The 11418-nt window shown below is 41.9% G+C and overlaps 1 protein-coding gene across 1 annotated transcript; it reads left to right on the top strand.

Moving 5' to 3' along the window:
• Positions 1 to 6590: 6590 nt before the first annotated feature.
• Positions 6591 to 10764, top strand: LOC130200165 (macrophage mannose receptor 1-like). The gene is made up of 4 exons (XM_056424198.1): positions 6591 to 6603; positions 8621 to 8956; positions 9319 to 9422; positions 10516 to 10764. Exons 2-4 carry the CDS (start codon positions 8656 to 8658, stop codon positions 10639 to 10641), a joined length of 531 nt encoding a protein of 176 aa, XP_056280173.1. The 5' UTR covers positions 6591 to 6603; positions 8621 to 8655; the 3' UTR covers positions 10642 to 10764.
• The last annotated feature ends 654 nt before the right edge of the window (positions 10765 to 11418 follow it).

Raw genomic sequence — 11418 nt, 5'->3', positions numbered from 1 at the left:
CTCTTTGTACTTCCCAGAGATTAACCGCTCAATTCTTAAAAGACGCTCCTCTTGCGTCTGGAGAGCTGAGCGCACACTGTCCTCTGCGGAGCCAATCATGGTCCGATTGTTCTGTCACGGGGAGTGTAACGGGGTGAGGCTCAGGCGCAGAGAGACAGGCTGGACGAAATATAAATAACAAAAAACACTCTTTAATGAGGCAAAACAGTTGCAAAATAAACAAGGGCCAAAAGGGGCAGGCAGAGGATCATCGGTCAGGGCAGGCAGGATCAGGAACACGGACAGGACGACAGGAAAAGGACACAGAACCATAGACGACAATCGGACAGCAGACAAGGGAAAGACTGACACAATATATAGGGGGGGAAACAGGTGTACGACATCAGACTAACAAGACAAGAGTGGCTGAGGGCAGGTGCAGGAAATTAAACAATTAAGACAGAGAAGACACAGGAGACAGGAGACATGGAACACAGGAGAAACGGAACACGGTGTTACAGTAACAGACCCCTTCTTCCCTTCCTCCCTTCATCCCTCAAGCCCCTTCCACTTCCTAAATCTAACCCCCTTCCATCTCTCTAAACCATTTGAAACCCATATGACTACTAGTCTGGTCTTTGTTAGTGAAATGATATTAAAGTTTGAAAGGCAAATGATTGTTGTAGAACTTTGCATGAGAAGCGCATACATCGTGAACGTGCCTGACAGGACCAGAGAGGACCTGAGAGGAGACCAGAGAGGACCAGAGAGGAGACCAGAGAGGAGACCAGAGAGGAGACCAAAGAGGACCAGAGAGGAGACCATAGAGAGGACCAGAGAGGAGACCAGAGAGGAGACCAGAGAGGACCAGAGAGGAGACCATAGAGGAGACCATAGAGGACCAGAGAGGAGACCAGAGAGGACCAGAGAGGAGACCAGAGAGGAGACCAGAGAGGACCAGAGAGGAGACCAGAGAGGACCAGAGAGGAGACCAGAGAGGACCAGAGAGGAGACCAGAGAGGACCAGAGAGGAGACCAGGATGGACAAACTTCTTCTGAGCGTCATCGTCATGTCAGGCAAGACTTTAATATGTTTTTTCTTTTACCATCTTCAACATTATTATAATACTGTTTAATCATTTCTCCTCTCACTTGCCTTCTTTCTTACTTCTTCTTTTTTTACATTCATGTAAATTATCATTTGCATGAGTCAAGTTATGAATAGGGGCTGCACGGTGGTGTAGTGGCTAGCACTGTCCCCTCACAGCAAGAGGGCCGTGGGTTCAATTCCCAGTCTTGGTGGTCCTTTTGTGTGGAGTTTGCATGTTCTCCCCGTGGCAGCGTGGGTTCCCTCCGGGTTCTCCGGCTTCCTCCCACAGTCCGAAGACATGCTGCAGGTTAATTGATGTCTAAATTGCCCATAGGTGTGAATGTGAGAGTGAATGGTTGTATGTCTCTGTGTGAGCCCTGAGATGGACTGGCGGCCTGTCCAGGGTGTCCCCTGCCTTCGCCCTATGTCAGCTGGGATCGGCTCCAGCGCCCCCACGACCCTAATGAGGATGAAGCGGTATTGATAATGGATATATATGGATGGATGGAAGTTATGAATATTAAATGTGATCAACATGCTGTTTTTCCATCAGGACTGTGTGCCGTCTCAGCAATTACTGTACGTCGCTACCATGTTGTTCATGAGCTGAAGACCATGACTGAAGCACAGCGTCACTGCAGAGAGAACTACAAGGACCTGGCCACCATACGAGACCTGGAGGACCTGGAGATCCTGAAGACCCTGAAGAGAACGATCCACTCAGTGAGTTTCATGACGCCAGTGACAGGTGGTCTGAACGTTTTACATTCACACAGGGAAAGTATATAGTTCAGAGGGACATCTATTTGAGGTATTTTACAGATTAAGATTTTAAGAAAAATTATGATTTAATCCAACATATTGCCGATCTGTACTGATATTTAGAGCATTAATATCTCATCAAACAAACATTGTCCATGTAAATATATATATATATATATTAGGGCTGTCAATCGGTTAAAAAAAATTAACTAATTAATCGCACATTTTGATTAATCGCGATTAATGCATTTTTTTTAATTCTTCTTCTTTAAAGACAAAACTTTACACAGAGCTGTGTTTTCAAAGAGGCTCCTACATATAAAGTGCCAGCGAGGTATTTAATATCGTGGATGATAAATTGTTTCTTCAGTGAAACATCCAGATTAGTAAAAAAAAGGTGCATTTGAGACCTCATTGGTCCTGTCATCTTTAACATAAACAGCAGAACCAGTGGCCTTGGTAAACTGACTGACATTCAAATATGTCACGTTAACCTTCTGGAGGCTGGGCTCATTTTCTCCATTTTACAAAAAAATGTTAATTCACCTTTTAAAGGCGTTTGCATGTGACACATACCCACGTGTTATACATCAAACATTCCAGAACAATCTCAGCTCTATTCAATGAGGCTCAATTGTCCTTGCGCCATGTTCTCTGGTTCTCTGACTGACAGGTTGCTAATGAGCCTCACCTGTGTGGTCCTTTGTGATTTACTGAGTGTTCATTGGTTGTTTATTTCGCTAAATGTTGACAGACAAACGGATTGACAAATCATGGTGAAGGTTTCGTGTGACGAGTCCTTTCCGTGCTGCGTCACCCGACACGTCAGCCCTAATATACATATACTGTATATATATATATATATATATATATTAGTGCTGTGAAAAATAACGCGTTAACTCAGTTAATCCAATTACAGGTTTAACTAGTTTTTTTTTTTTTTACGCATTTAACGCATGCGCAGAATGAGCTTCCAATCCGTCTGTTGTTGGTCGTTGGGACGAAAAAAAAGTCACTTGCAAAATGAGCTTCCAATACACCACTTCAATCTGAACTCTGTCCGCTCTCATGCAGACGGTCTGTTCATCGGTAATGATCCTTCCGCAGGTTCACCTACGGAAACCTTGTTACGACTTTTACTTCCTGTAGATCAGGGTCTCAACACGTCGATCGTGGCGTAGTGTTGGTAGATCGCATGACATTAAAAAGATTGGCCCGCCCCCTGACATGTTCTCTATAGCACGTCTTTGTTCTTTTATTAAACTAAACATCTGTTGTTGATCGTATCTCCACAGCAGCATGTCATTTCTGTCTCTTCGCGTTGCGTTAACACTTATCGATCTCCGTCTCGCGCGCCACAGAGCTCCGTGCGCGCATCGGGACCGAGCAAAAAGTCACTTGTCAATCTGTCCACCTTTAGATTGTATCATGGTGGAGTTAATGGTTGACAAACAAGAAAAATGCTCTGTTTAACCCTCCTGTTACCTTTACATTTACTAACATATTTTACCCTCGGGGTCAATTTGACCCCAGCAATTAAAACCTCCAGAAAATTATTAGAATTAATATTGTTTCCCAAGTTTAAGTGTGAGGTACTTTATGTTTGTTTGTTGACTACCTAAATAGCCCTTTAAATAAATAAAAAGTTGATATTTCTGATATGTTTGACACAGTGAAAAACAGCCTGGGGTCAAATTGACCCCAAAGAACACCGACATTAAACATTGAATGGGGTCAAATTGACCCTAAAGGTAACAGGAGGGTTAAACATTCTGTTTAGGATGAAGATGTATTAATGTTCCATATGGAAGAAAACTGCTAAATAACTGCTGAGTTGCAGCACCATTGTATAGAAGAATGTATAAATGTATATATCCGTCTTTTGTCATAAATCTCTATGTTCTCACAAAATATACCGAGAATATCGGTAATATGTGATTAATCATGATTAATCCACAAAAACCTGTGATTAACCCGATTAAAAATTTTAATCGTTTCACAGCCCTAATATATATATATATATATAGTGGAGTAATGTTGCCTTTGTTAGCGCTGTTAGCATCGTTAGCGTCACCTTGTTGTGAGACACTTAGTCCATTATGAACAGAGTGATGACAGAAATAAAACCTGTTTCAATATTAATTTTACGACCTGAATACTGTTTCAAGACAGAATTGAAATAACTTGGAACCTGTCCTTCAAAAGATTTGTAATTCAGACTGATCGTCAGTATCAAGAATACATTGGGTACGGAACGTATTCAGACCTCTTTAAATGTTTCACTCTTTGTTTCATTGCAGCCATTTGCTAAAATCAAAGAAGTTCATTTTATTTCTCATTAATGTAACTCAGCACCCTAGCTTGAATTTTTGCAAAGTTATTAGACAATAACAAGTCAATCTTCCATGGTCCTAAGTCTTCAGAGCCTTTGCTGTGACGCTCATATTGAACTCACACTGCATTCCCAAGAAGACTCCTGCTGTACGAGCTCCAAAGGTTTCTACTCAACTCAAGACTTAGGACCATGGGAGATTCACTTCTTCTTTGTTAATATATTTGCAAACATTTCTACATTTATGTTTTTCCTGTCAAGATGGTGCTGAGTTACATTAATGAGAAATAACATGAACTGTTTAGATTTTAGCACATGAAACAAAGAGTGAACATTTAAAGTAAGTAAGTAAGTAAGTAATTTATTTTCCTGTACTATAAGTGTACATACTGACAAACATTCAGTGCCCGAAGACTAAGACCAGGTCTGTCCTCTGAGATGGGGACTCTAATGTTTTTATAAACTACGGACAGAAGTAAAACAATGGATGTTTGTCAAGCAACAACAAAAACAAGGTGCCGGGAGTTAATAATAAAAACAAATTTCTATGATAACTTAGTAATAATATCACAAAAAAATGTTCATTTTATTTTAAATATTTTTTCTATTGTCTGTGGCTAATCAAAAAAGGAAAGTGGGGTTTTAACCTGTGGTGCGGTGCCTTTTTTTTTGCTGGCTTTATTTCAGATGAAGTTTTAAAAAAATGGACTGTTTTTTTAAAAATGAGGGGTTTTTATCTTTGGTTCCCGTAAATAAAATTGTTTTGATTTTTTTAAAAACCTGGGCAAATTGCTGCGGGGCCCCCTTTTCGTGTTTTTTCTTTTAAGACCCCCCCTTTGAAAACCCGGCAACCCGGTTTTTGGGGTAGGAATTGCTAAATGGGGTGGAAAATGGTAAAAAAAAAAATTTTTGTTGAGATAATTTTTGGGGGAAATTTGGGTTTTTTACAATGTCTATTTTGCCAAATTTAAAACCAGGAATTTCCGGCCCCTTTCCCCAACTCAACCTAAAACTTATTTTTTGGGTTTTTTTTAAAAAAAATTTTTTTGGGATAACATTTTTTTGAAAATGTGTTTTACTCTTATCGAGTTTTTTTTAAAATGGGGGTTCCCGGAAAAAGGTTTGTCCAAAAAAAATGTTTTCCGTTTTAAATTTTGGAAAGGTTTTTTTTTAAAAAAGTCCCTTCCCCGTGGCTGTTTAAAATTTTGTTTTGTTTCCCCCTTTTTTTTTTTTCCCAAAATTTTTTAAAACCGTGGTTTTCCCCCTTTGGATTTTGTATTTGGTCCCCTTTGAAAGGGGGTTGGGTGCCTGGGGGTTTGCAAAAAAGTGAGGTTTCGGTGCTTTTGGAAAGTTTGGTTTCAAAAGTTTGAAAAATGTTTGGGTTTTGGAGGTGACGAAAATTTTCTCTAATGTGCTGGTGCTTATATAATTCAGTAATAGATGGTTTGTAATCTAATTTGTCTTTGCCTTGGCCCATGATTATTCACTTAAACTTAGATGAAGTTTGTACAAGGATTTGTTGTTATGCCGATGGTGTTTTCGGTTTACTGTAATCAAAATTTGTGATTGTTATTCAATTACAACGTGGAAATGTGCTTACTATGCCTTGTGTGTTTGTTCTTAGTTGCAATATCCGCACCTTTGTGAATTGAGACATTTACGAGTTGCGTTGCCACATATGATAAATGATGCAGCTTGTACAACGGTTTTGTCAGAGATATTTTGGGGGCAAGGTTGTTTGACTGAATTTTGAAAATTGGTCAATAACCCGGAACTGTTAGTAAATTGCCTCATTAACCTAAATCTTGCTTTTTTGTCTAAATAATTAGATCGTGTTGAAAATGAGTTTTAACAATGTTGTTTTACCTTTCATGCAGTTTGATTTAGATTTCCTGATGATTTGCGTCAGCAAAGAGTTTTTCACACGAAGACTTTGAGTTTTGATTTTAATGTCTACAGTCCTAAACTTGATCTAGTTTTATTGACTTTTTCATATTTACATTATTTTGTAAATATTGTCTTCAATGTAATAATGAGTTTTTTCTTCACGAAAGTTTGATAGTTTGTCAAGTGTCCGTTGTGTAAACAGGTGTCAAAGTCTCAGTTCTTTGGAAAAGTTTGGTCTGATAACAAGTTGCTTCCCAAAACTGTACAAGTTTTAAATTTTAAAGTTGCAACAATTATATTGAAGTGCTTTTCTTCTTTGTAATTGTCACTTGATCTTCTCATGAAACTTGTAGTTTTTTAAAGAATGAGTGGAAGCTGTGCAAGCTGAAAGGTAGGATTCAGGTGTTTTCCCTGTGCAAATTCAGCTCTTTATACACAAGCTTAGTGAAGTGGCTGCAGGGGGTTCTTGCTCAAGAAAGTTGACAGTGTTGAGAACCCTTTAAAATGGTGGGCTGTGGTACTACAGGCAGGTCAATCTGCTTCGATGCCAGAGGTGAGAATGTAAAAATGTTCTGACTAAAGTGGTAGTGTTGGTTCTGGTGCCCCCTGTGGACTAAAGTGGTAGTGTTGGTTCTGGTCCCCCCTGTGGACTAAAGTGGTAGTGTTGGTTCTTGTGCCCCTTGTGGACTAAAGTGGCCTTGTTGGTTCTGGTGCCCCTTGTGGACTAAAGTGGTAGTGTTGGTTCTGGTGCCCCTTGTGGACTAAAGTGGCCTTGTTGGTTCTGGTGGCCCTTGTGGACTAAAGTGGCCTTGTTGGTTCTGGTGCCCCTTGTGGACTAAAGTGGTAGTGTTGGTTCTGGTGCCCCTTGTGGACTAAAGTGGCCTTGTTGGTTCTGGTGCCCCATGTGGACTAAAGTGGTAGTGTTGGTTCTGGTGCCCCTTGTGGACTAAAGTGGTAGTGTTGGTTCTGGTGCCCCTTGTGGACTAAAGTGGTAGTGTTGGTTCTGGTGCCCCCTGTGGACTAAAGTGGTAGTGTTGGTTCTGGTGCCCCTTGTGGACTAAAGTGGTTGTGTTGGTTCTGGTGCCCCCTGTGGACTAAAGTGGTTGTGTTGGTTCTGGTGCCCCCTGTGGACTAAAGTGGTAGTGTTGGTTCTGGTGCCCCTTGTGGACTAAAGTGTCAGTGTTGGTTCTGCTGCCCCCTTTGGACTAAAGTGGTAGTGTTGGTTCTGGTGCCCCTGTGGACTAAAGTGGTAGTGTTGGTTCTTGTGCCTTGTGGACTAAAGTGGTAGTGTTGGTTCTGGTGCCCTTGTGGACTAAAGTGGTAGTGTTGGTTCTGTGCCCCTGTGGACTAAAGTGGTAGTGTTGGTTCTGTGCCCCTTGTGGACTAAAGTGGTAGTGTTGGTTCTTGTGCCCCTTGTGGACTAAAGTGGTAGTGTTGGTTCTGGTGCCCCCTGTGGACTAAAGTGGTAGTGTTGGTTCTTGTGCCCCTTGTGGACTAAAGTGGTAGTGTTGGTTCTTGTGCCCCTTGTGGACTAAAGTTGTAGTGTTAGTTCTGGTGCCCCTTGTGGACTAAAGTGGTAGTGTTGGTTCTGGTGCCCCTTGTGGACTAAAGTGGTAGTGTTGGTTCTGGTGCCCCTTGTGGACTAAAGTGGTAGTGTTGGTTCTGGTGCCCCTTGTGGACTAAAGTTGTAGTGTTGGTTCTTGTGCCCCTTGTGGACTAAAGTTGTAGTGTTGGTTCTTGTGCCCCTTGTGGACTAAAGTTGTAGTGTTGGTTCTGGTGCCCCTTGTGGACTAAAGTGGTAGTGTTGGTTCTGGTGCGTCGGCTTGAATCCATTTTGTAAATTAAGTTTTATTCAATTCTATTTGTGATACTGTACCGGCCACCAGGTCCATATTCAGAGTTTATATCAAGTTTAGTCCTGAAAACTGATGAGGACATTTTATGGACTGTTGATAATGGAAAGTCAAGAACATTTCTTTTGAACATGGATCTACATAGAAGTCTTGATCTTAAGTCTAAGATTGATTGCTTTAGTCTCCGCCTACATACCTCGGGGGGAAACAGAATCTTTTCGTCATTACAGTAAAGACACCAGATCAGCCCTGTTCTTATTTATCCTCCCTTTTCAGGTTAACTTGTTGGTATGGATGTACGATGTTCCCTGAGAATGTTGTTGGTCTGTTTTGGTTAATTTAGAGTTGAGTTTTAACGTGAATATTGAAGTGTGTGTCAGTGTGAACGTGAGTTCCTGCCTGTTGCCAGTGAAATTGTAGCTAGCTGTAATATTAGATAGATAAATTAGATAAATTATTGTGTTGGACAAATACGGCCAACAGTAAAGCCCTTGCTGAGGAAAAGACAACAAAACACTCGTGATTATTCTTCCCCCGTTTTCAGGGGTGTGACACATGTCACATTGGCTTATATGCTCTTGTAGCCCAGGCTTTGCTGTTTAGTTTGGCATGCGGCATCTTTGTTTTTGATTCATTACATATGAACACATGAACGTGAACCCATGAATAACATACTGAGGATCTAGTTTGCAGCACTTCACTCTGCTCTACCTTCAGGGCCCAGTGAGACTTTTATCTTAATTAACACCTACATGACGTGGACTGAGGCCCAGAGCTACTGCAGAGAACACCACACAGACCTGGCCATGGTGAGGAACTTGGAGGACGCCCAGATATTACAGAATCTGGTATCTACAGCAGGAGAACAAGTCTGGATCGGCCTTTTCAGAGATGGATGGAAGTGGTCTGATGGAAGTGACTCCTCATTGAGGAACTGGAAAACTCATGAGCCTCGTGGTTCCAGTAAGACTGGTGTGGCAGCAGATTTTAGTGCCGATGGACTATGGGAGGCCCTGGACTCTGATGTCAAGTCAGTGTTCATCTGCTACATTGGTGAGCTATAATCCACTCACTTTAAACGTGAACTCAGGTTTGCTTCATTTGCAGATACAGTAAAGAATACATTCAAATAGATTGACATTTTTAAATATCAAGTTATGGATAAAAACACATTGAAGATGCAGATCAACTGCAGATGATGGCGAGTGCTGGCCTCAGTGATGCAACGACGCTAACGCTAACTCCATGCTAAGCTAAGCTTAGCTAAGCTATACTTGTATCAGTCTCATTTAAAGAGTAGGCCGATGGAAAATGACAATACTTTTCTCTTTCACCATTCAAAGTGTTAAACATTCAAGGATGTTGATTATTATGAGCCATACATTTTGTGACTCATGAGGTTGCTTGTTTTTTAGATGTTGTTCCTGTTTCAAAGCGAGTGGTGAAGGTGAGGCTGGAGAAGAGCAGCTCCTCTCTGGATCTGAACGACCCTGTGGTGATGGAGAACCTCTTGAAGCAGGTACATCTTCCTCTCATTAACAACAGAACAACAGGTGATACATGAGATGAAGTGGACTACTAAGAACTATGTGGAGGTGCTATAAAGGATGCAGGAGGTAAGGGAACAACAGTCTAGTGAAGAGTCCTTCTAGAGCTTCACATGAGGACAGAGAGAGAAAGGATGCAGGAGGTAAGGAAACAGTCTAGTGAAGAGTCCTTCTAGAGCTTCACATGAGGACAAAGAGAGAAAGGATGCAGGAGGTAAGGGAACAGTCTTGTGAAGAGTCCTTCTAGAGCTTCACATGAGGACAGAGAGAGAAAGGATGCAGGAGGTAAGGAAACAGTCTAGTGAAGAGTCCTTCTAGAGCTTCACATGAGGACAGAGAGAGAAAGGATGCAGGAGGTAAGGGAACAACAGTCGAGTGAAGAGTCCTTCTAGAGCTTCACATGAGGACAGAGAGAAAGGATGCAGGAGGTAAGGGAACAACAGTCTAGTGAAGAGTCCTTCTAGAGCTTCACATGAGGACAGAGAGAGAAAGGATGCAGGAGGTAAGGGAACAACAGTCTAGTGAAGAGTCCTTCTAGAGCTTCACATGAGGACAGAGAGAGAAAGGATGCAGGAGGTAAGGGAACAACAGTCTAGTGAAGAGTCCTTCTAGAGCTTCACATGAGGACAGAGAGAGAAAGGATGCAGGAGGTAAGGGAACAACAGTCGAGTGAAGAGTCCTTCTAGAGCTTCACATGAGGACAAAGAGAGAAAGGATGCAGGAGGTAAGGGAACAACAGTCTAGTGAAGAGTCCTTCTAGAGCTTCACATGAGGACAGAGAGAGAAAGGATGCAGGAGGTAAGGGAACAACAGTCTAGTGAAGAGTCCTTCGAGAGCTTCACATGAGGACAAAGAGAGAAAGGATGCAGGAGGTAAGGGAACAACAGTCTAGTGAAGAGTCCTTCTAGAGCTTCACATGAGGACAGAGAGAGAAAGGATGCAGGAGGTAAGGGAACAACAGTCTAGTGAAGAGTCCTTCTAGAGCTTCACATGAGGACAGAGAGAGAAAGGATGCAGGAGGTAAGGGAACAAGTCTAGTGAAGAGTCCTTCTCTCCATGTTTCAGCTCAAACAGAGGCTGGAGGACCAGGGGCAGAAAGGCGTCATCAAGCTGAGCTGGAAGAAGCAGTCGGATGGAAAAGTCTTTCACAAGGAAGAGAAGGAGACCAAGAAGAGAAGAGATGAGCTGTAATGTTCTTTCAACCCACTCTGGTTCTCCCCCTCTTCCTCCTTTTCTTCTTCCTCTCCATTAATGGTAGAAAGAACCAAAGTACCCCAGGACCGACCCGTTGCTGTGAAGTACCCTGTTCCCCTCTCATAGTCCTTTAGACTCTTACTCTACTACATTGATGTGGTATAGTTTATATTCTCTGTGACATAAGGGTTCTAACATGTTCTTCCTAATGGCCTGAATTTTAAAATCCTCGATGTTTAGAAGGGCTGCACTGTGGCAGTGGTGTAGCGGCTGCACTATAGTCTCAAAGCAAGAGGGGCCTGGGTTCTGGTCTGGGTAGTCTTTCTGTGTAGGAGCGTGGGTTCCCTCTGGGTTCTACGGCTTCCTCCCACAGTCCAAAGACATGCAGCACAGTAAGTAAAATATAAAATGTGTGATGAGCTTTTTAAATACGACGCATTGATTTGTTAAATCTCAACCTGCTGCAGTGTGAAGATGTGACTGAGATGTAAATGAGCAATACTGGTCCAAGAACCAGCTGTTTATTTTATTATAATTCTCTAAAAGAGTTTATTCTGCATAAAGAGTGCTTTTACTTCCGATAATGAGGAACATTCTTCAGTAGTTTGTACATCCATCATTCTGAATGTGGGTCTTTTATTAGTAATGTTGTGTTCTTTCATTGTTATGATGCTTCTTGTGCTTTAATAAAACGTGTGAATTATCTGTCTGCTCCATCAGTTCTTCATGTACTTCAGCTCAAATAGAGTCCGATGACTGGAACACACAGTGTCA

The sequence above is a fragment of the Pseudoliparis swirei genome, chromosome 9 (genome assembly GCF_029220125.1).
Source record: "Pseudoliparis swirei isolate HS2019 ecotype Mariana Trench chromosome 9, NWPU_hadal_v1, whole genome shotgun sequence".
In the NCBI taxonomy this organism is placed as follows: domain Eukaryota; kingdom Metazoa; phylum Chordata; class Actinopteri; order Perciformes; family Liparidae; genus Pseudoliparis; species Pseudoliparis swirei.
This window is presented reverse-complemented; position numbering and strand designations above follow the sequence as displayed.

Bases quoted from the DNA above. Each gene is read 5' to 3' on its own strand.
- LOC130200165 (XM_056424198.1), top strand. From the start codon at position 8,656: ATGACGTGGACTGAGGCCCAGAGCTACTGCAGAGAACACCACACAGAC. The intron at 8,957-9,318 runs GTGAGCTATAAT...CTTGTTTTTTAG, and splicing joins AGTGTTCATCTGCTACATTG to ATGTTGTTCCTGTTTCAAAG. The intron at 9,423-10,515 runs GTACATCTTCCT...TCCATGTTTCAG, and splicing joins TGGAGAACCTCTTGAAGCAG to CTCAAACAGAGGCTGGAGGA.